The sequence below is a fragment of the Mandrillus leucophaeus genome, unplaced genomic scaffold (assembly GCF_000951045.1).
Source record: "Mandrillus leucophaeus isolate KB7577 unplaced genomic scaffold, Mleu.le_1.0 Scaffold321, whole genome shotgun sequence".
Taxonomy (NCBI): domain Eukaryota; kingdom Metazoa; phylum Chordata; class Mammalia; order Primates; family Cercopithecidae; genus Mandrillus; species Mandrillus leucophaeus.
Genome location: NW_012103377.1, coordinates 96,743 through 124,183, shown reverse-complemented (window position 1 = coordinate 124,183; position 27,441 = coordinate 96,743). Strand labels below are relative to the sequence as shown.

The window sequence follows — 27,441 nt, the reverse complement described above, 5'->3', positions numbered from 1 at the left end:
CCTTTGCCCACTTTTTGATGAGGTTGTTTGTTTTTTTCTTGTAAATTTGTTTGAGTTCTTTGTGGGTTCTGGATATTAGCCCTTTGTCAGATGAGTAGATTGCAAAAATTTTCTCCCATTCTGTAGGTTGTCTCTTGGCTCTGATGGTAGTTTCTTTTGCTGTGCAGAAGCTCTTTAGTTTAATTAGATCCCATTTTTCAATTTTGGCTTTTGTTGCCATTGCTTTTGGATAACACTGAATTTATAGTCTTAACTTTTTATATCTAAGTATCATGCAACATGGCCTGTTAACTTATATTTCTTTGTTGTTAGTGTTGCATCTGGTTATGTTAGTTATTGGACAAAGGAGAGAGGAGTGTTGAGGATGGGATGTTTAAAGATTCTGTAGCAATGTTTTCTACATACAACTTCTGTCATTTTTTATGTTTATGTTGCTAATATGATTCTAGCAAAGATGTTTTTAGTGTATATCTGTGCGAGAAGGGTTTTATTTTAAGGCTTAGAACTTTTTTGTTCCCTCTTTTAGGCATTGACAAAGGATCCCCAGGATTACCCTGATAAAAAAAGCCTACCTCATGTACATGTTGCCCTCTGGATAAATTCTCAAGGAGGCAGAAAGGTGAAAGCTGGAGATACTGTGTCATACGTCATCTGTCAGGTAAACTATTGACATTCATAAGACTCTGATACCTCTTAAGAACTCGGAGTAAAATCCAGATTGCCACAGTGTCTTATTTAGCATTCTCCCCAGTAATTGATGTTGTAAAGTCTGGTTAGTTTCATAGTATTTAAAAAACATTAGTTAGAGGTGTGGCATATGTCATTAGGATTTTCATAAAACATTTATGACAGGATTATAACAGTAGCTACTCTTTTAACCCTAAATTAACTTTAATGCAGATGTAAATTTTGCCATATGTTCAGCAGTAGCCCTCATTTGTCATTCCTTTTGCAGCAGTTCCCATTATAAATATCAGTGGAATAATAAAAGAATAAATGCCATTTTTCCTAGCAAATGTCCAAATAATTATGTGAAAAAAAAAGAACTACATGATTATACGGAAAAGTTGAGAGATCCTACAAACATACCATATGAGAAAACCACACAATTCAACCAGTTTTGTTTTTTTCCTTCCTTCAAGTGGAGAGGGCCCACCTCCTTAGCCTTACTTCTCCATTTCACAAGGCACTTCTAGGCCTTCTGGAACACAGTTTTAAACCACTACCAGTTCTTTTGATAATAGCATGCCTATAATGGGTGAGGAGAGAGTAAGAGAGAAGAGCAGTTTTTTGACTTTCGAAGCCCTTAACTACAGTTTTAACAAAGGAGAGGTTTCATCCCTTCTCTCTGTAAAGATAAGTCAGGGTCATAGCATTTATCCAAATTCTTTCAAATTACAATGCTGTATACTACTTACCATAAGGTATAATTTATCTGAATAAAACTGTGTTTTTAAAAATTTAAGAGTTTTATCCTAATTGTAATTGCATTGCATTGTTACAATAAAAAATTTTTTTTATATAAACCTAAAAATAAATTGCAATATGATTGATATACCAATTTGTCAAACCACAATCAATGTGTTTTTAAATCAGAGTCTTTTGAAAATTTAAAAGTAGTCTGCTGATATCTGCTATATGCTGTGGATGTACATAACGAATGATTTAAGTACATGGACAGGAATCAGCACTTGACTCTGTCTCCCCCCTAGGGTTACCCTTGATTAAGAACTGTTACAGAAAGCCAATTCCTGCAGGAAAATATTTCCATAAATGTCTGACTCGCTCAAGCCCTTAATGTGCTTTGCATATTGCCTCTGACAAGTCTCATCTCAAAAAAACAATTTTCATATTATGCAATAAAGATTTTGGTAAATAAGCTAGGTTTTTTTTTTCACTTATGTCTTCACATACATGGAAAAGCTCTTAGATTGGTAATGACAAGAACAGATGGCAGCATACAACTTTGAAAAATTATATAGGTTCAGTGAAATAGCATTAATAATGAAATCAAACCACAATTGTGTTTTGGCTAAACCTGCAATTAAGATGTATGGTAACTTATAAAATAGAATGATCATTGTATTTAAAAGTCAATTTTGTGTTCCTTGATGTCTGAATGTTAGGTCTTAAAGTTCCTTTTTCTCGGGTCTTATTGATATACATAGGCTCACAATGGCTGTTGCTAATGTAGTACAATACATCCAATTTTATGTGTTTTTAGCGATTTCCATCCACTGGTATGTGCCTTATTTGCTTTTTAAAAGTATGATTCATATTTCTTTTTATTAATTTATTCTCCTTAACATAACCCAAGAAAACCTATAGGACTTTAATTTGCCTTTGTACCCTACCCATGGGACATGTGCCCTTTCAACATGTTTGCTAGCCAAATCTGCCTAAAGTTTTTGCTTTTAAGCACTCAAATTATTCTGTTTCATAACACAACCATAGTTTTAGAATATGCTTTTGAAAATGTGTCATGACACTTTTGTTTGTTTGTTTTTGAGACAGAGTCTTGCTCTGTTGCCCAGGCTGGAGTACAGTCGCGCCATCTCAGCTCACTGCAACCTCCACCTCCTGGGTTCAAGCGATTCTCCTGCCTCAGCCTTCTGAGTAGCTGGGATTACAGGCACGTGCCACCATGCCCAGCTAATTTTTTTGTATTTTTAGTAGAAATGGGATTTCACCATGTTGACCAATCTGGTCTCAAACTCCTGACCTCGGGTGATCCTCCTGCCTCGATCTCCCAAAGTGCTGGGATTACAGGCGTGAGCCACTGTGCCTGGCCCATCATGACACATTTTTAAGAGGACTGTTTGCTGCCTTAGGCAAGGGTGTCCTCCAGGAATAGCCTATATCCTAAACAGGTTTTGTTTTGTTTTGTTTTTTTAAAATTTACATTTAGGAAATAGTACCCTACTGATAACTTATTCAGACGAGTTCAGAGAGTAATGTTTTTGGTATGTAATTTATATTGTACTTTGTTAACGCATTAAACCTATATGAATGATTTGTTGGCTAAGTTTTAAATCCATAACTATTTAACTTTCATTAGACATAATTTCCATAAGGCATGCCTTTAACATAATTATTTTAACGGGCCCACTTGTCTCCAGTTTAAAATATTTTCCCATTAGTTTCCTACTAACGATGACTACCTAGTTTTGTATGAATCGACTGCACCTGGTTGTCTCTCTAAAGTATGTACTTTGTGAAGTTCACAAATTACTACATGGGCACTTGAAGAAGACCAGCATTGCTTCTTAATCTGTTCTTAAAGGTGTATGCCCCATATTCTTGCACATACCATGGGGCCCTGCTCAGGTTTGAGAATGAAATATTTGAAGGCTTTTTTTTTTTTTTTTTTTTTTAAATTTTGATACAGGGTCTCGCTTTGTCACTCAGGCAGGAGTGCAGTGGCATGACCACAGCTCACTGCAGCTTCTATCTCCCAGGCTCAAGCGATCTTCCCACTTTAGCCTCCTGAGTAGCTGGGACCACAGATGCATATCTCCATGCCTGGCTAACTTTTTTTTTTTTTTTTAATCGAGATGAAGGTCTCACTATGTCACCCAAAGTGGTGTTGAACCCCTGTGCTCAAGTGATCCTTCTGACTCAGCCTCTCCAAGTACTGGGATTACAGGCATGAGCCACTGTGTCCTGCCGAAGGATGTATCTTCGGTCATAGCCTAAATGTTTTTCCAATACAACATAGCAAAACCTGTCATTTAACCAAGTCTTTTGAATTTAGCCATGCTCAAGCTTAGATTTTTAAAATACACTAAGAAATATATTTGTGTCCCTTTTTGTTAAAACTAGTCTTTCATGTGAATATTTAAAATAAAAACGTTTTAAACTGAAAGCATGCTCAGAAATTTTTAACTGCTTTTTTGAAAACCACGCCTTACTATGAGAACTTCTACTGAAATATTAGAAAGTAACTCAGGTGCCTCTAAAAACTATTTTACATCTATAAATTCTATTTTAATTCACCATTAAAATTTATTAAACTCAACATTGCTGTAATCTTAAGGATAGACCAATTTTTCACAATTCTGTAAATTGTTCAGATTTTATGTGTTTGGTAAAAGGCGGTCTAAATACAATTGAGTTGTGTGAAAAGACACTGCCCGAGGATTTTTTCACATGGTTTTTATCATTTGTTGTCACCTTATTATCATCTTAACAATTCAAGCTTCTAAAAGAGCAAGAATTAAACTTGATTAATTATGCCTAATTCCTTTTACTATGTTGTAAACTCCTGACAAATAATAATAAGTCTTTTAATCTGAGTTTGCTTCCTTTTTAGGTATTTCATTTTGTCTTAGAACAGGTAGAACCTAGTTGATAAACAGGCCCAGGTTGTTTTCATCAGGAGCCCAGCCAGAAAAAGAGGCCCCTGCCGCTGGTCTCTAGTAAAGACAGTGGTGTATGGAAGGTTGCTTCTGCTTTGGGCTGGGTGCTGAGCTGGAAAGGAACTGATTGTAGCAGGAATGAAAGAATAGGATTCACATTATAATCAGTTCTGCTGAGCAGCTGAGCACTGTGAATAGTTATAATTTACTAGTTTGAATATTAAATTCTGTTTCAGATGAGAGGAAGAGTAAGTGAGTTGTTGGATGTTGATCCTGTAGAGATAACTTTTTGGTTCACAGATGATGGTGACATCATTCACAAGGCTGGATATGGGCCAATTGCACAGAATTTCACAGCTTTTATTTTTGTAGAGTAAAAGAGAAAACTCTTGAAAAGAGGCTTTCTGACCCATCTTCCTTTTCTTGAGGAGGAACCAGGTAAATGGTACAAAATGACATGCCCTTCATTCCAGTGGCCAGATATTTGGCTTTTAGAGCCCTGCCACTCTACCAGGACACTATGTCATTTTTACTTCTACTTCTTGTGTCTTGCATATAAAGTACTACTCTATAGATTTCATTTCCCCACTCTTTTCCGCTTGTTCATTTGCTTCTCAGTGATACATGGCTCTCATAGAAAATGTTACTCCCAGGATCTTTGAGTTAGTTTGACAAGAATTCTTGCCTGTAGGGATCACATTAACATAATAAAAGAGACCATACACATGTTTTAAAATTATCACTCCTTAAAAAGCCTTTCTGACTACACTAATTGTTACCAAGCCTTCTCAGTGTTTGGTGATATGGCAGGTGAAATTATTTAATCTAGTCATTGCTATCTTGTTGGTTTCAAGTTTTTGCAAAAAATAGACCACAACATATACTGGATTAATATTCTTGGACATTGGATGAGATCTCAAGATTGAGATGTTGTCCTTGATTTTCCTACTCAAAATGTTCAACAATAGGTCAAAAAGAGGTCTTGATGTTTAGAAGTAGATACGTAAAATTTAAATTGTTGCCTCTGTGTTTGACCAAGCAAGTGTCTGTGATTGAGTTGCTCACAACTTTACCTGTGTCTTCTTTTTATGTGTGTCTTTTTATCATATCTTCTTTTAGGATGGATCAAATCTCACTGCAAGTCAGAGGGCCTATGCGCCTGAGCAGCTGCAGAAACAGGATAATCTAACCATTGACACCCAGTACTACCTGGCCCAGCAGATCCACCCAGTCGTGGCTCGGATCTGTGAACCAATAGACGGAATTGATGCTGTCCTCATTGCAACATGGTTAGGTAAGTGTCCCAAGCTCACATAGAACCTCACATGGTAACAGCGGCACATGGAGTCTTCCTTTTCTCTTGAGATCTCTGTTTATGGGCATGGTATTATGTCTGTCACTTCTTTGTTTATAGTTTGGAATGCATTTTTGTGGTTGTTTGGTACTGTCTCCACTCTTAGACTATGAGCTCCACATACTTGCTACTGTAACCACATGCCTGCTCCATAGTTGACACTCACTGAATACTGAGGGAAGAGAGGGAAGGCAAAAGAAAGGGTAAAGTGAAGATTTCAGGTGCCATTACAGTCACTGAGTTTACATTGTTATAGCTTTAATTAGTGTACCTCCATTAATAAGAAGATTGATGGTGTGTTGCTTATTGGTTCATCTTGCCTCTGTTGCTGAAGGTATTTTCATGTCAAGTGAGAAGACATGGCTTTTTAACATGAAATTTTTAATTTTTAATATTCAATTCATTGTGAGAATCCTACTCTCCTTAAGGTATTCTAAAACTGGACCCGCTGTTATCCTCTAGGAATTGGCTGATTTCTAAGTTCTCATCATCCTAGGAGGTGCCAGCCAACCCTGAGACCTCAGTATCTCTTTGGCTTTTTGCTGTGTCACCAGGTTGTCTCCATTGCTGTGTCATTATTACTATTGTTGTCTTTTGCTTAGAAATGTATTTCATAACCAGCCCTGGTTTCATTTTTAGATGACCAAGTACATAAAGAGTTACATTGCTTTTAAGGCCTTTCCTCTCTCTTCTGTGGTAAGCAAAGATGAGTGTTCTCAGAGTACTGCCTAATGTCCCGAGATGGCTCCTCTATTTATAAGTGAAGCCCAGATGCCACTGGCATCTCATAGACTCTTAACTTTGGCAATTATAGACTAACTTTCCAGCTCCCACCTATGTATCCAGCCTTATTTCTTATTCAGGCTATGCAGTGTCTCCCAAATATGGCACTGCCCATTCTGTCCCTGCTTCATGGAAGATTCTCTCCCTCTTTTTACTAAAACACCTAGCTTTAGCCATGGGCTTTGACAGCATAGGGACCTGGGTTTCAATGCTGGTTCTGCTATTCACAAGCTTCTGAACCTTGGTCTACACCTTAGCTCCTTGAGTCATAGAATAGAGTTACTCTGAGGGAGAAAGATGATGTGTGTGAGATGTTCAGCACAAAGTCTGGGGCAAAGGAAGGGCTCCGTGAGTGATAGCCACCTCCCACCCTTCTTTTAGGCGTCAGTAGAAATATGTTCATACTCCTTCAGTCTGTGGGATTTGTATATAGTTAGTGCTCAGCCGCGTTTGTAGAATGAGACTGGATTTTCCATGGATGAATTATCAAGTCACGTGTTTTCTGTCCTGCACCTGTTGAGTATGTTTCTGAACTCCTCCCTGCTACCCCCTCCTCACTACCCCATCAGTGTTTACTCTGGAAGTGGAAGCTCATTTTTAACATTTGCCTAAGCAAATATTATTAGGAAGATAAAATTCTACCACCAAAATCATCATATATATTCTCCAAGATGAGTTGTATTTGATGATGTTTATAAACCCTCAGCTGGGAAGAGAAGACTGTAAAAGCAAGGTATTTTTTAGCTTCCCTTTTTTCTCTACCATACATTGAGTGTTTGCTCTGTTGGATACAGTGATAAGTACTTTGCATTTGTTATCTCATTCAGTCCTTGGGACAACCTCACAAAGGTGTGTTGTATTAGCTCCATTTTACAGAGGAAGAAGCCAAGGTTTAGAGAGGTAACTATCTTGGTCTTGGCACATAGGTAGTAAGTAGCCGGCTATGATTCCAAAGGTTGTGATCCTCACCACTGTGCTAAACTTGATTGCCTGTTCTTAGCTCTAAAAGGCTATGAAAGATGTTTTCAGCCAGGAGCAGGATAGCATAGATGTATAAGCATGAGGAGGCTTCATGTTTTTCTTGCTCCCTCCATTTCTCACTGTACACCCTCATGCTCTCTACTGAAAACCTCTGAGTAAAACCATTTTTTAAAGAATAGATCTCCCAGTTTTTCCATTTGTGTCTTCCAAAACCTGGTGTAAAACTGTTACCCTTTTCTTCTTTGGTTTTGAATTTTTTGGTGACCCAGCACTGAGAGGAGGTAGATGGAAGAAGCCTTGTCTCAGGAATGACATTTAAGAGAAAGACTTGCAGAGCCTTGTATGTCAGCAAAAGAGCTGAGCAATAAAGGGTGATGGAGCCTACTTGGGTGGATTGGCCTGATGCCTGCCTGGATGTGTCAAGGCCAGTCATACTAAGAGGGGACCGGACTGATTTTGTTAGTTCCAGAAGTCATAGTTAAGATGATTTTTGTTTATAAATTGATCAGTGGCAGATGTTGACTTGAAAGATACTTTAACTGCAGCTGCTGTATGGTCATAGGCTGCCTTATTTATTCAGTTTTCACAAATTATTTTCAAAGCCAATAGTAGACAAATGGGTCCCATCTTCAGAAGTTTTATGTTGTGTCTCATTATTGACCAATCTCAATCTACACAGAGAACCCTCCAGACTTGCACATGGTCCCACCCACGTACCCATCACTCCTGCCTCACAACCTGAAAATTCTCTAGGTGCAGCCGTGGCTGTGTGGACACTCTTCCGATTTGTCCCTTCTTGGTGCCATGTAGCCAAGTCAAGCTGATGGGAGGGAATGTGTCCTCAGCCTTGGGGAATCTGCCACTGCTCCTCACTTTTGGCTACTTTTTCTCATTGTTTTCTTCTGCCACTTGACAGTAGTTTTCATATCGAGGATGTGTGACATTGTCATCGTTGTGTAGTCCTCCTCCTCTCCTGCTTGTCCTCTTCTCTCATCCTACCCTGTGCCCACACCAGCAGTATATACACAGCCATCTATATTAGTAACAAATCTTGTAGTCCTTTCCTTCTGCCCCCTTCCACATAGGAGTTTGAGCGTTAATGACGTGTAGGCCCAGAAGTCCCCGTCATCATGAAGATCTGTAGAAAACACTGAAGCTCACCAGGCAAATCTCTGTAGGCATTTGCCTCCTGCTCTATTCAGGAGCTGAATTTCTTATCTGTACCCTTTATTCCTCCACCCCAAGTAAAAAATTAGGGTGGCTATTCAGTAGGGGCTTCAAGGCCTCTGTTATCAGTTCTACTGTAGCCTGTGGTTTTAGGAGGAGGGAGGGAGATGGGGAAGTGGTGACAAAGTAAGAGAAGTGTTAGGGGGTACATGGTTTCTAAGAGGTGCAAGCTGTAGGCATAAAATTACTGTAATTTGTTTTTAAAATTCTAAATCTGTTTTCTTTATATAAAAAAACTGCAGCTAGTGAACTGACACTGTTAAATAAGTTGAAGTGTACAAATGTATACATAAAATACAAGCCCTCCAACTGCCTAATCACAGACATAAAATAATTCTCTCGCTTTTAATGTAGTTTTTATCTTTGATTAATGAAATGTATTACAGTATTGAAACTTTAGTGAAGTTTGATACTTTGTCCTTTTAGTTAGTACAAAGAAATCAGGAATAATGGCATAATTTCATTTAGGAAAATTATTAAGCTCGTGATTTTTTATTTTTAAGACTCTTTTGTGGAGAGCAACTATATTTTTCAACTACTTTTTTCTTTCTCTATTGCTTTTATACTACTTTCCTTGAAATGAAAGGCAAGCATCAAGTGTTGGTTTATCCTGTGGCTTCACTTTGGAAATTCTCTATTTCTCCCCATCAAGATACCTCCTGAAGTCTGTCTGGTAGCATGTTTCATGGCCAGGTGTTCCATATGGGAAGACCATTTTAGTGAAAAGGAGAGAGGATAGCCTATTAAATGAGTGAATGAATAAGGCTGTTGAATTGAAAGAGAATAATTTGTTCTAATAACTAATGGTCCTCATTATCCCACAGTAAAATATGTATCATTTTTTCTGAAACCCATGCAAGATTATTGCTATTGGGCTTAAATAAAGCAAAATTTTACTCTTTTCCATCTGTGAATAGGAAAAAACTATAGTATTACTCTTCTTATACAATAGCCCTATGGGAAACATGGCCACTAAAACTTGAAACTCTTAGCTTTTGTTCTCTAGACTATAGATTTTTCTCTCTCTCTCGTTCTAATGAAAGCTCCCCTGCATTCTGTGGATGAAATATTCACACTATGCTCAAACATCCAAATAGTCTTCCATACCTAGCAGACTAGGCCAGTGATGAGAATAGTCTAAAGTTCATTTTTGAATTTCATCTTTTAATAAATTTATGTTTTATGTATACTGGTACTTAGAATTATATGTAATATCTTTCCTCCAATGAGCAATGATTTGTACAGTAGTTATAAAGAACCTTTCTTCATGGTCAGTGATAAAATTTCAGGCATTTGGCTATCTGCACAGTTTTCTCATTGGTCCTGAGAAATTACTGATGTTTGAAGAACATGAGAGTTTAGAATTTAATCTCTGAAAATACTGCTTAAAACAGGACAGAATGCACTTAACCCAGTATGCTCTGAGTTAAATTGGAAAGTAAAAATTTCCTTTTAAAAAAATGATGCCTACCACTCGTATCACAGAGGTTAGTTTTTGTCAGTAGACAGGGTTCAGTAATATCTAAGAAATAAGTGCAACAGTGGGCAAAACAGGGCCAAGCGATATTTGGGGGTGCTTTTGACAGATCCAGGGAGATCCACCTACAAAAAAGAGAGTAAAGTACAGAAGGGTAGGAGTAGAATGATGCAACCAGTGGGTTCTTCAGGTATTACTTTGTCAATAAAGAATTTTGCCCTTTTTCATTATTAAGCTCTTATAAAAATAAAACATGACAGTTTCCAAACTGTAAATAATAATAATAATTATTATTATTTTTTGGGACAGAGTCTCACTCTGTCACCCAGGCTGGAGTGCAGTGGCTTGATCTCGGCTCACTGCAACATCTGCCTCTCGGGTTCAAGTGATTCTCCTGCCTCAGCCTCCTCAGTAGCGGGCATTACAGGCGAGCGCCACCACACCTGACTAGTTTTTGTATTTTTAGTAGAAATGGGGTTTCACCATGTTGGCCAGGCTGGTCTTGAGCTCCTGACCTCAGGTGATCCGCCTGCCTTGGCCTCCCAAAGTGCTGCGATTATAGGCGTGAGCCACTGCTCCTGGACCCAAACTAAATATTTTCAATAACATAATTAATAGTAAAATTAAAAAACGTTATACCAAATGCACTGCAGAATGTTAAAGGAAATCTTATCAGCTGATAAGAGCATCTCTTATAAGATGGAGTGTCATTCCAAGCATATCATCCAATGGCTCATGCTCCCAGTCTAGACTACTTTTGTGTTCAATATTAATTGAAGACCTGCTGTGCCTAGCACCATAATAGGCACTGTGAAGGATACAAAGTTGAGTCAGTTGTGGACCCTTTAGTCAAATTACAGCCCAGTCATTTAGTTGATTTCACTGTTGTGGGCAAGTCTAGTGGGCAACACACTGTATATCCCAAAAGAGGTGAAATAAAGGGTTATCAAATTTCAAAGGAAGCAGAAACCTCTCCTAGCTGGGCCCACCATGGAAGAGTTTATAAAAGTAGAGGCATTTTGAGGCATTGCTGGAATGGGCTGTGGAGAGGCCATTGTGAAGTTGGGAATGGTTGCCCACCCTACTGCTCACCAATTCTTCTAGCCTGATGAACTGCAGGGGTAACCAGTGTTATCTCAGCCACCCCCAAAGCACTTTAGGGAATTCACAGAGAGCCTCTTTAAGGGTTTCAGTTGCCCAGTCCTGCACCTCAGCCTCAACAAAGTGAGCACACAGTGGTTTGCTTCTGTGTCGCTAGCCCACAACAGAGGGCCAGTAGTGACACTGCTCATCTCACATGAGCAGTGAGACCTTTGAGAACTTTGAACCAAACCAGAGCATGTTTAGAAAAATTGCTTTGGAGCTTTTATATGAGTTATGTAACAACTCTGGCTTTGTAACACTTAGAGGTTTTGAAGGAAAATGAGGATTTCTCAAATTATTTAAATTAGATCAATTTTTTAAAAAGATAAAATTGTTTTAATTAAGTACACCAAAGTGACATTTATCAAGATGGTATAGCTTATAGAAAAATGGATAAGACCTAAAAATGGGTAAAGAAAAAAAAGCTGAATACTATACAGCATTGTACACATATACATACACTGTATTATATATATGTGTATGAATAAAATAGAAAAGGGTTAAGGTGATGAATTATAGGTTCCCCCTTTGCTGACAAAATATTAGTACTGTTATTTTATTTTTAGTAAGACAGTTTTTTCCAAAACCAGAAGTAAAACAATGGTTAAGCAATTACTAACTCACCTTCATTTATCTGTTTATTTATTTATTTCAGATGGTTTTGGGGGAACGAGTGGTGTTTGGTTATTACATGAATAAGTTCTTTAGTGGTGATTTTTGAGATTTTGGTGCACCCAAAGCAGTGTACACTCTTCCCACTGTGCAGTCTTTTATTTCTCACCCCCATCCCACCTTTCCCCCTGAGTGCCCAGAGTCCATTGTGTGATTCTTTTGCCTTCGTGTCATCGTAGCTTAGCTCCCAATTATGAGTGAGAGCGTAACATGCTTGGTTTTCCATTCCTAAGTTACTTCACTTAGAATAATCGTCTTCAGTTTCATCCAGATTGTTGTGAATGTCATATATATATATATATACTTTTTTTTATGACTGAGCAGTATTCCATGGTGTATATATATACCACAATTTCTTTATCCACTCATTGATTGATGGGCATTTGGGCTGGTTCCATATTTTTGCAGTTGAGAATTGTGCTGCTATAAACATGTACGTCCAAGTATCTTTTTCGTATAATGACTTCTTTTTCTCTGGGTAGATACCCACTAGTGGGATTGCTGGATCAAATGGTAATTCTACTTCTAGTTCTTTAAGGAATCTCCACACTGTTTTCCATAATAGTTGTACTAGTTTACATTCCCACCGGCAGTGTAAAAGTGTTCCCTTTTCACCACATCCATACCAACATCTATTTTTTTAATTTTTTAATTTTTTTATTATGGCCATTCTTGCAGGACTAACTCACCTTTTAGAGGGTGGGTGGTTAGGAACCTTGAGCCTAGCTGTTTTCCCCCAACATCTACCAACATAGCTGGAAGAGAAGTGGACTTTGTTAGAAGACAAGCAATCTTTGGACTATCATTTGTGTTATTTTGTATTCCAAGTCTATTTCCACACAGAGTTACCATCTTTTTTCAGGTTTAAAAACAGGAAAGGAAGGCCAGGTGCCATGCATGACTCACGCCTGTAATTCCAACACTTTGGGAGGCAGGAGGATGGCTTGAGTCTAGGAGTTCAAGACCAGCCTGGACAACATAGCAAAACCCCGTTTCTACAAAAAATACCAAAATTAGTTGGGTATGGTGGCGCATGCCTGCAGTCCCAGCTACTCAGCTGACTGAGATGGGAGGATCACTTAAGCCAGGGAGGTCAAGGCTGCAGTGAGCTGTGATCGTTCCATTGCGCTTGACAGAGCAAGACCCTGTCTTAGAAAAAAAAAAAAAAAAAAAAAAACGGGGAAGAAGACACTTGAAAAGCTTCTCCTGCCCAGAAATGCACATCTCATTAAGTTAAAATTTATATTTGCGTCTATTGTCAAGGGCATTAAAACCAATAGATTGAAGTCATGAGAATGCTGCTCATCAGGCTGTTTATTCTGTCAAGATTTTGAGAACTATCTTCTCCAGGAAAATAAAAATCTTGGGTATTCATTTAAACCAAAGGCTCGGCTATTATTTCTTCTAAAATACTCAGAAATTTTCCATTTACATTATGAAGAGATGTATTGTTGGTGTGAAAGACAGTTTCGGTTGTCTGACACTTATACAGTAAATTGTTTATCTTTAAATTGGATCTGTAATATTTTAAAAACTTGTTGGGCTGGGCACAGTGGCTCACGCCTATAATCCTAGCACTATGGGAGGCCAAGGTGGGCGGATTACTTGAGGTCAGGAGTTCAAGACAAGCCTGGCCAACAGGGTGAAACCCCATTTCTACTAAAAATACAAAAGAATTAGCCAGGCGTGGTGGCGGGCACCTGTAATCCAGCTGCTCGGGAGGCTGAGGCAGGAGAATCTCTTGAACTTGGGACACGAGGTTGCAGTGAGCCGAGATTGCACTACTGCACTCCAGCCTGGGCAACAGAGTGAGACTCCGCCTCAAAAAAAAAAAAAAAAAAAAAAAACTTGTTATTATGGAAAAATGTGTGTATATATATATATATATGTTATAGTAGAGAATATAAAATTTTCTCTACTTTCACATATATTAAATTATAGGGCAAGATTAAACCCTCATATATTCATCACCCACCTTTAGTATTCTGCATTGGTGGCCAATCTTATTATTCCTCTTTCCCACCTTCCTCTGTTATTTTGAAGTATATCCTTCAAAATATATTTATTTTGTGTGTTAATATTTCATTTTGCATTTCTTTTTTTTTGAGACAGAGTCTTGCTCTGTCACCCAGGCTGGAGTGCAGTGGTGCAATCTTGGCTCATGATAACCTATGCCTTCCAGATTCAAGCGATTCTCCTGCCTTAGCCTCCTGGGTAGCTGGGTTCACAGGCATGTGCCACCATCCCCGGCTGAATTTGTTTTGTATTTTTAGGTAGAGACGGAGTTTCGCTGTGTTGGCCAGGCTGGTCTCGAGCTCCTGACCTCAGGTGATTTTCCTGCCTTGGCCTCCCTGAGTGCTGCGATTACAGGCGTAAGCCACTGCGCCCAGCCCATTTTGCATTTCTAAAAGACAAAGATTCCCCTTTTCAGCATAACGGTATTATTATCACATCACATTAAAAAACCTCACAATTCCTTCCTTTCGTGTAATTTCCAACAAGTGTTTATATTTCCCTGATTGCACTATGAATACACTTTTTAAAAAGCTCCTTGTTTGGATTGGAATCCAGTCAGGGTCAACTTGGTAGTTAATCTCTATTTTTTTTTCTTTGTTGATCCTCCCAGTTTGTTTATGAAAGAAGCTGGACTTTTTGTCCTATAGAATTTTTCTCATTCTGTAGTTTACTGATCACATCCTGGTGGTATCTTTTAACATGTTCTTCTGTCTCCTGTATTTCCTATAAATAGTTAGATCTAAAGATGGGATTATATTTAGGCTCAATTTATTATATTTTATATTTGCTAAAATATAAAATACACGCTTCTTCCTAGGCAGTGGGATTTATGTCTGTTTGAGATTCAATGCATTTTGCAACAAATTCATAGATGTTTCATAAGAAATATTTAGTATGCAATTTTCTCACCTAAGTGTGAATTTTTCATAGTATAACATGCATACAGAAAAGTGCACAAAACCTAATGAAAGTGCTTGATAAATTTTCACGGGGTCATCATGCACTGGTGTAGTCAGTACTGAGCTCAAGAAACAGTACATTACTACATTCCCAGAAGGCCCATCATGTCTCCTAGAAATGATCCTCCACATACCTGGCATCTAATAACATATGAGGTGGATCTTGGGGGATATTACACAAATTGTGTCTTTGTTCTTTGTGTCTAGACTACTTTTACTGAATATTATGTTTGTGAGATTCATCCATGTGGTTGTCCTTCCTTTCTGTAAATTCTGTATAATATTTCATTGTCTGAATATACCACATTGTGTGACTACCTACTGGAGGTACACCTATGAGTTGTTTCCACATTTGGGGTGTTTTGAATAGTGCTGCTTTGAGAGTTGTTGTACAGGTCCTCTGTCGAACATAAGCATGTATTTCTCTTGGGTATGTACTAAGGAGAATTGCTAGGCCATTGGGGACATGTATGTATAATTTTAATAGATTCTACCAGTTTTCCAAAGTGGTTCTACTTGTTTACACTTCCTACTAGCAGTGTATGGGTGCCCCACATTCCTACCAACATTTGGTAGGGTAGTGTTTTCCATCTTCATTTTACATGGTGGCATAGAGTTGTGGTTTTAATTTGTATTTCTTTGATGACTAATGAAGTTGAACACCTTTCCACATGCTTCTTGGCCATTGGAATATTTCCTTTTGTGAGATGCCTGTTTAAGTCTTTCTCTGTTGTCCTGTTTGCTTCTCTTTTGCTTATTGATTTGCAGGCATTTCCTATGTGTTCTAATTACGAGTCTTTTGGAAGTATATATTACAGGTTGAGTATCCCTTATCTGAAATACTTAGGACCAGAAGTGTTTGGGAATTTTTTTGGATTTTGTAATAGTTGCATATAGATAATTAGCTATCTTAGAGATGAGACCCAAGTCTAAACATGAAGTTCATTTATGTTTTATATACAGCCTATACACGTAGCCTGAAGGCAGTTTTATACAATATTTTTTAAAACTTTGTGCCTGAAACAAAGTTTTGACTGCAACTCATCACATGAGGTCAGGCGTGGAATTTTTCACTGGTGCTATCATGTTGGCACTCAAAACGTTTCAAATTTTGGAGCATTTCAGATTTTTGGATTAGGGATGTTCAACCTATACAAACATCTTTTCCTATTTGGCATGCTTTTTAAAGAGTATAATTCACATAATTTACCATAAAATGCTAAAATCTTGAGTATATACAATCAGTTATTTAGGCACAGACACAGAACATTTTCATCATTCCAGAATGTTCCCTTGTGCCTCTTCCCAGTCAGCACCTCTGTTATAGTAGCAATCACTCATCTGAAATCTATCAGCATCAGTTAGTTTTGCCTTTTCAAGATTTTCGTATAAATGGTTTCCTACAGTATATACTCTTTTTGTGTGCATCTTTCACTTAGCATGGTATTTTTGAGATTCATGTGTCTTGTTGCATGTATCAGTATTCACTCTTTTTCATTGCTGAGTAGTATTTCATGGTAGATATACTAGTTTATCCATTCTCTTGTTGATGGACATCTGGAGTGTTTCCATTTTGGGCTATTATGAATAAAGCTGCTATGAGCATTCTGTGGATATAGCATTCACCATTTGAAAATTATTTTTTCTTTAATCATACTAAATTTTCACTTTGCATATTGTCTTCTAAGATGTCCTGATATATGAAAACCTGAACTCATGCAAAAAATAAATGGTTTACTTCCTCTAAGAAATTTTTACAAAAAAATTTCACTCAATAGGATTCTATTAGTTAGCTTCCTTCATAGATTAAATGATCCATATTACAAATAACTGCTTGTAAATACCAGTTACTCCCTTTACTCATTTGGAGTTTCATTTATGTGGATTTTCCCTCTTCCCCACTTGCATGAACATATATAAGGGTTTCACTGTAGTTATTTGCTGTTGCACTAATAGAGACCTTGTCTTTTGAAGGAAGGAAAGAATTTGATTAAATGTGTCAGTCTCTCTAATGACCGTATGCCTCAAGTTATGAACAGTTTAAAAACTCCTTGGGAGTGGGGGCAGGTGAACAGGTATAATTTACAATGGTTAGAAAGTGCAATGGTAGAAAAATAATTTTGTGCTAAATGTCATACTGGGGGTGTGTGTGATAAGACTATGGTGACTTAAGTAAAGACAGTACTGCTAAGCTCATCCACCCCGATGCCTATGATGTTACTTTCTATAAATACTTCTTGAAACATGAGAGTTTTGATCCTGTTGCCAAAATAATGTGAGATCCTAGAAATTTTCTAATTATAAATGACAGTATTTTAATTTCATTTCACTCCCTCTTCTGTACCCTCAACCCCAGCACAAATGAGTCGATCACTACAAGCCACATAACTGAATTAAAGCATACATCATCTCAGCCTATTCTGGGGGAAACCACGGCTGCTTTTCCTCCAGATAACTGGTTTTGCAAAGCCCAGGCAGGCTGCTCCTTCCTTCATTCTGTGCCTCACCAGAAGACTTAAGTCACCTGTCAAGAGCTAGCCTAAAAGAAATGGAAGTTACTTTTCTCAAATGGGACATAAAGTTTGTTCCTTTAAGCCAGTTCAGAGAAAGCTTTCAGTAGAAGCAATAAGGAATTTGGGATTCAGTTTTGCATTTCTTGCTCAAAGACTAATGTAAGCAGTGTAACATTAATTATATGGTGTATATGCATGTAGGGCAAGTGCAGTAATAAAGATTTTGCCTTAATGTCATTTTTGACAGAAGTGTTTAATTTTGGAGTGACAACAATTAAAAATGGAATTACATGTAGCTGCTGTTTTGCACATTTTAAAATTCAGAATCTCTACCTCTAGGTGGCAGCACCAGATACTTGTTTCTTGTTTCACTCCAGCCTTAATGAGTTTAGGGTATAAGCAGTAAAACTTCTGATAAGTCAACTGAAACTTCGAAATAAGCTGCTGTTACCAGTTTTGTGAGAATTTGGAAAAACTAATGTATATGGTGACTAAGTCTGGGGCTTGTTTAACCCTGGATTTTCACCTTTTCAAAAAAGATTCCAGTAGCAATGATCCTTATTTTTTTAACATGACATTGTATATTTTCTTAAAACGATTTAATTTAGCCCTCTGTGGTTTGCTTGTTGAACTTATAACTGCCCTCCCAAGAAAATAACTTTTTAAATGGCATTTTGGTATTTAACTTGTACAAGGATCATTATATACCTAATATTTTAAGCTCATTACAGTCTCTTCTCCCTTTATATTTTTACATTTTAGCATTGAACTATGACCAAGAGAGTACTAAGATTGAAGCCCCTTCCCCTGAAGAAAAAAAATCAGCTTGGGAATAAATCTGAAGTAATTAGCTAAGCCAGTTGGCTTTGTTACTGCCATGGGAAGATTGAGTGATTTGTAGAAATGGATTTTTAGGGTAGACATTTAGAGTAGACATTTCATAGGACCTAGTATTTTTCGCAAGTTTCAGCCAGTCGTTTGGGTGTTTCTCTGTGAGTAAGTAACAAGATGGCCCACATCCACTTTTGGCTTACTGTGCAAGCAGGCTGTCCCGGGTCAGTGCTTGCAGGTTCATGCACTCAGGTGCACCAAGTGAGCCATGGCTAGTGGGGAGGAGTAGAGAGTAGCTCCTCTTGGTTCCTTTTCATAGCCTGGTCAGTTTTGTATATGTGCAAACCAGCATTGTTTTGTTCCTTTATTTTTGGACTGTGAAAGAAACTTGCCTTTTAGAAAAATCTTGCTTATTTTCTTTTTCCTTATCTTTTGATTAGTGTTGGCCTGGGAAGTTGATTAATAGTCATAGGGTCAGAGAAAAAGTGAAGCTCCTTTCTCATAATTGCAAATAAATCAAAATATTATGTGAATACTTGGATTCACAACTAGAGTTTGAATTAGCGACAGTTACCCTTCACTCCAGAGACGAACTGGCCTCATTCACTGGCGTGGTCTCTCTCAATTCCTCTGACCATCCTTAGCTTTAAATGTGAGGATATATGTATTCCCACATACTTCTCTAATTTGCTGTTTCTCTTAGGGGTTAGGTAACTTGTAAAATAGAAATATATAGTGTCTTGGTGACAAGTGGCCCATGTTAACATAATTTATGTCACTAATGAAGAACAGCTTTTCAAATTGTTCTGAATGTGCATTCTTTGTTTTTATCATATACTACCACTTTAGGAAATACTTTAATTCCTACAAAGAGTAGCTATTAACTTCATATGCAACATGAACATGTCTCGTACAGTTTTCTAAATGTATAATCTTGAGTGAGTATAGTCTAGATTAAATGATGTTCATTCACTGTTTTATTTTTTCATTCAAATGGCATTTATTGAGTGCTTGCTGTGCAGTAGGCAGCGTTGAACTCAGTTTGTTCTATATTATCCAATTTAAACTTCAAAAGTGTATGATCAGTGATGCTACCTCCGTTTTGCAGGTGAGAAAACTGAGACTCTATGTCTCAGTTATCTTATTCTTTGTTTGGCCCCTTTCAACTGTGAAGAGTCAGCCTCCAGTATTTTATAATTACTAGATGTCACTTGACAGCTGACCAAATAGGGTTTAGGATTCTGTTGCTGAATTCTGAATGCATCTTGTTAGATTTATCTACCTATGTAGCTGTTGATAAATTTTAAACAATTTTTTGATATTTTTGGTATTTGTGAGCTTTTGGCTCAGTGACTGTTTTATATTACTTATTTACCTTTATACTAAAATAGGATAGTTTTTCTTAGATTTCCGAAAGTTTTTCCTTAGATTTCCAAAAGATAGAAATATTATCTCTTACATTCTTTTCTTGAAAGCATCCCTCAGCAATCCCTAAAATTCTAAGAAACAGTGTAGAATAATTATTTTTAAGTATAAATTCAAATAGTAAATTGTGGCACACATGTTTTGACCAAGGGTAAATTAAATAGGCTGGCCTAAAAATGTTTCTTTTCTCTAATTAGTTTGTGGAAACAAAACAGCATAAACATGCATCGATTGATTTCTTATGTTGTTTTGAATGAAATATGGAAGGTATATTTGGTTTCAGGATTCTTGGGGACATTTTGGCCTATAGAATCTGTAGACCCATTTTTTTTTGCACATATTTTAAATTTCTGAATTTCGAACATCAAGAAAACCATGTTGCATTTTGTCTCCGATACTGCTACTGAATTTTAACCACTGAATTAAGATTGCAACCTACATGCTGTTAACTACTGAGCCAAGATGAAATCGACTACTGCATTGAAATCAGGGTTAGCTGTGCCTGCACTTGAAGGAGTTGTAATGGCAGTGAACCTGTTTTCTTTAATGGAATTTTTATTCTCTGATTTTATTCTCAGTTTTAATTGTGACAATTTCATTTTAAGAGAATTTCTTAGTACACATTTGAGGTTTTCATTGTAACTTTAAGAGAGTAATAAAAACATCCTATTAAAGTAGTTGCTTCCAAACCCATGTGTTCAGTGGCATATTTCTGTCTTGCGTTGTTGCAGTTACTTGTTTTATTTATAAAATAATCTCTTGTAAAAAGAGAAGTCATTTGTCCATGTGCTCTTGAGTTCAAATGGTTGTGTGTATGTGCGTGAATTTAAAATCATTTTTTGTGAGAGTTTTCTTCTTTGGGATATTTTTGGAATACTTTTCTGAATTTGTTTTTTTCTTTTATATTAATAGGACTTGACCCCACCCAATTTAGAGTTCATCATTATCATAAAGATGAAGAGAATGATGCTCTACTTGGTGGCCCAGCACAGCTCACTGATGAAGAGAAATACAGGGACTGTGAAAGATTCAAATGTCCATGCCCTACATGTGGAACTGAGAATATTTATGATAATGTCTTTGATGGTTCGGTTAGTTGTTTCTGTCTTTCATTTTGTGAGCGAACTTGTATAAAGGCCTTACCCCTTTCTCCCACTATGGGATATATAAAAAGGGTGAAATAAATACACGCATGTTGCTTTCATGTGTTTAAAGAATTTTAGCATCATGTAAAATCTACCTTCACAGCTTGCTTTTATTTCTGTTTGAAAACTCTTACTTGAATGTGCTTGAATATTATTTTGGCTTCCTAGAGTGCTTGACCTTGGTTTTTAAGTGGAATCCCTTTAAAATTGTAAATTATCTTAAAGTATTTTTTATTATAATTTCTTAATTAGTAACCTGTATTGTCCCACTGTCAACCCCCATCTATTAAGACTTAGACCAATATTTTTCTTTATCTTAAATCAAGTTAATGGGAACTAAGTGTTTTGGGAAAGTTTGTGTTTGTCTTTACACATCCCACTTACCTCCATTTTGTAAAGGTACTCTTATCTTTTCTGCTGTCTTTGCATATTAGACATTTAAAAAGTCACAGGGAGACATTCCTTTCAAGAAGTACTGCCAAAAAATGTATTATTGACCTTGGATCAGAGCTTGAAACTTGGCCAATTTACTTGATTTCCACTGCAGTGTTATGCACATACTAGCCATTGGCAAAGGAATAGGCAGCACAACTGTGTAAAACCTTGAAACTGAAAGAAAAGACACCCTTTATCTAAATTAAAAGTAATTATTTTAAGTTAATTTGGACAAACAGCAGATGTTTTGCATTTTTTTGAATCAAAACAAAGCAGTCTTTGGAAGCAAGTGCAAGGAAGAGGCAGACACAGATCAGCAATACTTGCTAAATCCTTGAGTTTTGCTTCATTACAGCTGTAAATAAGATAGTTAATTGCATGGAGGCTTGACGACTTGCAGATGGGCTAACTGTGGAAGAGCCGATGTCAAGCTCTGAAATCTCTTCCACCTGGAATTGCTTAGCGTGGCGGGTAGGGTTATGTACCAGATTGGAGCAGGAAACCAAGATGTTTAAGTATCAGAAAGGAAAACAAATGCTTCAGAAATCCCAACAGTTTTGCTATATGTTACATTTGCCTTGTCTTTGTTTAAAACAAAACACAACAAAACAAAATGTTTTCTCCGAACTAATATTTATTTATTTCAGATTTTTACTTCTCCTGCCTCCCTCCCCCAATGCACTTCATTTTTTGGAAAAATTGCCAAAATTTTAGATTTGCTAAGCAGACAATAAGTGATACTGTTTTTGTGGTACTACACTTTTAACTTTTAAACTTTATTTTTAAAATTAAGTTGACAAGATGAGAACAGACTAATGTGATAAAGGCTCTTGTTTTTCTTCAAGTTTGTAATGAATAAATACAGATTTAAAGTTTTTAATCAGTATCTCTAAGAAGGAGGTTTATTTCCAGTAACATAACTTCACTGGTATTTACAGAGGAAAAATTATTTTATCCATAGAGTCCCTCGTGTAGGAAATGTAAAATAGTGATTTCAGCGTTTTCCCTTTGACTTTGCACTCCATTATGATGATGGCAAGGAATGGAAGGTATGTGTGACTAAAGCGGTCTTTGGGAGGAAAATAATTGAGAAGATAGGGTTAAAAACTCACCAATAAAACGAATTAAGACTATTCAACACTAGGACAGCACCTAAGTTTTTAAGCACAAAAACCCTTTTATAGCCTCACAGTAACTTTTTGTATACTTGTCCTGACTTATGTAGGGAACCGATATGGAGCCCAGCTTGTATCGTTGCAGTAACATCGATTGTAAGGCTTCACCTCTGACCTTTACAGTACAACTGAGCAACAAATTGATCATGGACATTAGACGTTTCATTAAAAAGTACTACGATGTAAGTATCCATAATGACATTCTTACATGCACAACTTATTGAGGTTTGGTACTTGTTTTTTGGTTTTCATGAAACTGTAAAATTTTGAAAAGACTTTTGGGAAAAATTCCTAGTGAAATGCTATTAATACTAATATGATAAAGTATGTAATTTTGGCATATTAGGCTGACAAATTGTTTGATAATTTCTTTCAGGCATTACATCTCTTTCATTTATGAGCAGTATTTTAAATAATGAAATTTTTTACTTTTTTAAAAAAAAAACAATATAATTAAGAAATGTTTTAGTTTATTGTTACCTTAATAAGACTAATTAAATGATTGCTCAGATCTTTGGATAAAGGAAGAAAAAAATCACTATTGGCTATTGTCAGCAAGTAGAGCCAGTAGATTATGTGTGGTGATCTTAGTAGACTGCCCACACAAAACTAATACTTTGTGTTTATGTAGCACCCTGAACCACTCCATACCCTAGTTTTCTGAGGAAATCAAATATCTTTTAAATTTAAATGCAGTTTGTCTGACATTCAAAAGAGAATGTCTAATTTTTATAAATTTATAGTATAAATGCCAGAATAGAACAATGAGTGATTTGTCTTCATTGGAAAGAAGGCTTTTATTCAGAGTTTTTGTTTTTAACACATTTCACATGAATTAGTTTTTTTCTCTTCAAAAATTAAAAACTTCACATTTCCCACTTGATTTTTCTTAGTGTTTCAGTATGTCATTTGTCATCTAAACAAATTTTCTGTTAACTTGAAAGTTCACTGTAACTTCTTTTTAAAAGCTACATTGGCAACACATTTCCAAAAAAAAAACATACATTAGTTAAGACCTATGACTTTTCTAAAGATCGTTCTGTACTTTCTCCTCATGTATTGGTTAACATGTAACAGCATTTTCTTCTTTAAAATAGAACTCATTGTGTGAAAAGCAACTATTAGATCATTAAGATGAAGAGTAAAAACATAGAGTTCCAGTATTATGATTTTGGTGTTGAATATATTTATCAGAAAAGCAAGTCAGTTTGCCTAAACATTATTAAAAAATAATAATTATGACTACATTTTGGGAAAATCTGAAACATTTTAGTGAATAATCCTGTGCTGCCCTTACTGAACAGTGGATGGGAATAAAAGTTGTCTGTGGGGTCACATTCCTCAGCAGATGAAATGTGCAGCACATGAAAATTTAGGCCAAATCAAAACTATTCAGCTCCTCATTTACAGGCCTCAATGAACAGAGTATGATCCTTGCTTGACTCTTGGGAAGAATTCTGAGTTTTCTCTCTGTGTTTAGTCTATCAAGATCTTCACCACGGAAATGTTAATACTAGAAGAAACTCATCTATTTCCTTCTTTAAGAAGGAATAGTCTGTTTTGACTAAGTTGCAAATACTCTGAAAAATGATCTTCTGTATAGCTAGAAATATGCCCTGACTGAAAGATTGATTTCTAACCTAATTTGTGTGTATGTTGTGGTGGTGGTTATATAAGTATTTTTCAAGCTAAATAACCTACTTTTAGGGATCCAGATATTTAACACAAGGTTTCTAGAGCATTTGCTTTAATTGTCTTTTTGCCAGCCATCTCACTAACATCAAGTAACAGGTTTTTGTAGTTAACTGCCCACTTGATTGACATTTCTAAGGGATTTCTGATCAAAATAGCCATATGTCATTCCTGGGGTTAAAAATTGATATGACTGTCCTCAAAATTAGGAACTTATTTCTCTACTTTCTGATCTGAATTATATGTGATTGGTTGGCAGAGAAAGAAATCCGTTATTCGTTCTTATGGCCCCATGCTAAACAAATATTTCAAATATTTTCCAGATCAGAGCTTTTGTACAAAAAGCCCCTATACCTTTAGGTTCTACTTCATTGGTAGACCATCTTGTTTCCTCCTAGAGGGACATAGCATTGAGTTTCTTCTGTTATTGTGCCTCGAGTGATACTGATTACAGTTATTAGTTCAGTGTGATTTATCATGGTGATGGTAATCCAATTGGAGACTAATATACCAAGTGTACTGAGGTAAAAATATTGATAGTAAGTATTGAGGTTAAGTGACTGTCTCTGAAGCTAATTACCAAAATGGTTTTCTCCTATTTAGCAACTTAAAAAATACTACCCACTGGCATTAAAGTTGTTTGTGAAATGAAGGCAAGAGTCTCAATATTATTTTAATTTTAGTCTTAGAAGCACTGCGGGGGAAGTCAACCTGCACTGAGAAAGGAAGGTATCTTCATGAGGAAGGGACTCCAGGAAGATGAATGGAATATGGTACTTGACCAAACACTATAACCTGCCAAGAAACATAGTTCTAGATGACTAAGAAATTAGATTGTCAAGAAAAAAGGTACAAAAGTTTGGGGTAACAAAGTATACTTCTAAATTACCTTAATTTTGGAAAAGTACATCACATGTTCTGTTACCTTCTGTCATGAATTAACAGGACTGACTGAGTAAATGTGATATAACAAATATTTGTTTATCTGAGAAGCAATCTGTATCACATTATAATATTTTAATAAATATTGGCTCCTTTATGGGAAAGGAGAGGCTTTTTGCTCCTCATCTATAGCAATGATTGTATCCCCTGAATTCTAATTTCCTATAACATTTAAACTTTGATATACATAGAAATACAAAAAGCACTGAGCCAGGATATTTTAAGTAATATATTAATTTCTTTAGGAAGAAGACAACTCTGCTTTGTCTTGAGAGTTGCTGAAGTGTTGAAAGACTTTGAGGTAGCACAGAAAGCCTTAATTCAAAGCTGATTTCATGCCCTGGTCCTTGTTGGTTCCTTTGTATAAAGTTGAAATTGAACTGGTATTTTTTGAAAATCATAAAAAAGCAGCTTAAAGACTATAACTCTAAGCTTTTAGGAATGTTTTTGAAAGACTCCGTTTTACAGTGAAAAATTGATATGTGTTCCCCCTCCCCTTAAATTCTGCTCCAGAAGAGCAAATAGACATACACACACAAAAGGGAGAGAAACACTAGCTAATCTAAATTGGGAAATGAAGAGGGCTTTTTTTAAGCATGAAAATTTCATCATCTTGTCAGCTGGCAGAATGCCTGCTGTGTGGATTCACAAAGGCTAAGAATTACACTTTCATGAAATTTTCCTCACTAACTGCCCTGGTTAATTTGAAAGATAACCCACTGTTCTAATTCATTCCTCAATTGGGCGGTGCAGGTTTTATCTTTGATCTGACAAAGCATTTGTGTTAATCGTTTTGGCCCTCCACTAGACACTCTTGGGATTGTGCTTTTACAATAAATGTGTCTGTGATAGCTCTTTAGTCTATTATACTTACAATAGATCCATAGAACTGGTAATTAATTCTCCACTGCTTTGGAAATGGGAAGAATAGGTGTAGCTCTGTCAAGTGCTGCTGGGAAGTTTGTTTAGCTGGTTCATTTTTGAAGTGTTCCCCTCAGCCATCCAAGAAGCAGCCACAGAAGAGAGTCTGAGATTGAGATTCTGGCCTATCCTGATGACTTGCTGATAAATAGGAAATGCGACCCCTCTTGGTACCTGGGAGGAGGGTATTGGGTCATTTACATTCATCTCAAGTACTGTTCTTTTTAAAGTATATTAAACCCCCATTTTAATACTTAAAGAGCCATTTGCCTTTAAAGGTGGAGGCTCTAGAAAATGCAATAGTGATAGTCAACTTAAATATGTTCCTAAATTTTCATTGATGGCTTATGCAGGTTTTAGAGTATTCCGATGGGGCGAAGTGTGTTCCCCACCAGCCTTTTAGTGTTTCTAGCCACTTGTACATTATATGAGTACTTTACTATGATTTTTAAACATTGAGATATTGCTGGCCTTAGATGGGGCTGGCCCTTCATCTCAAAAGAACACATGAACAGCTTGTTGGTACCATGCGTATGGTAACCTCTGATGGTTGGTAGGGCCAGAAATTGGTGGTCTCACTCCATAGAAAGTTGTTGTAGGCTTTATAATCTCAGAATTCTCCTGAATTAAGCTTTTTGAGGACAGGGGCTGTGCTTTCTTTCTGTTTTATGTGTGATCTCTGCCACAGCCCTTGCTCTCAGAAGTATATATATCTTGATGTTTAGTAGCCAAAGGAACTGACAAGTAAAGGTTATATTTTGCTGTTTTTTCCTTAAAATTTTTTACATTGCTGTCAGATTGACATAAGATTTATTAGTGGCATACAGGATTCTTGGGTTAACACAAAATTCTACAATATTTTAAGGTCATGAAAGCCATGACAAATAAAGTTCTTTGTTACTTTTCTGTTTTTTATGGCACTGACAACTCTGCATTTCAATATATACCTGTCCCCAACTCAATAGACTTAATTTGTTTTTTCCCCAAACCAAATACCAAAGAGACATTAACCAGAAATATCATCATGATGCACAATAGCACCCAGCCTAAATGTACTTTCATTGTCCTGATAGAAGAATCTATCTCTATATAACGTGGCAAAGAAAGTAGATGCCTAGCTTTGTTACTCTCTTTCTGTTCTCTCCTTGTATTTTTCTCTTTTATTTCTTAGTGTATTGTGTCATAAGCCACATTTTAAAATCTCTTTTGAACCCACATTTATGAGGAATTTAAAAAATAATGTGCAGTGTATGTTGCCTTATGATGCGAAAACTTCCTTATGCATACATGTTTAAGCACCTAGGGAAGAAGAGAGCATTTGACCAATGATGCTGAGCCTTACCATGGTGGCTGTGAGTTCTTTTGGAAGAGGCCACACACCAGAAAGTAGAG

General features: G+C 36.6%; 1 protein-coding gene across 1 annotated transcript in view; it reads left to right on the top strand.

Annotated features, from left to right (window-relative positions):
• The window catches only part of POLA1 (polymerase (DNA directed), alpha 1, catalytic subunit), a gene marked incomplete at its 3' end in the record, with an annotated part of 245,506 nt that overhangs the window by 134,734 nt on the left and 83,331 nt on the right, over positions 1 to 27,441 (top strand). The window contains exons 30-33 of the mRNA XM_011988033.1: positions 527 to 658; positions 5,478 to 5,652; positions 20,652 to 20,830; positions 22,545 to 22,676. Coding sequence (XP_011843423.1) covers positions 527 to 658; positions 5,478 to 5,652; positions 20,652 to 20,830; positions 22,545 to 22,676 — 618 coding nt within the window. The remainder of the gene's footprint in view (positions 1 to 526; positions 659 to 5,477; positions 5,653 to 20,651; positions 20,831 to 22,544; positions 22,677 to 27,441) is intronic.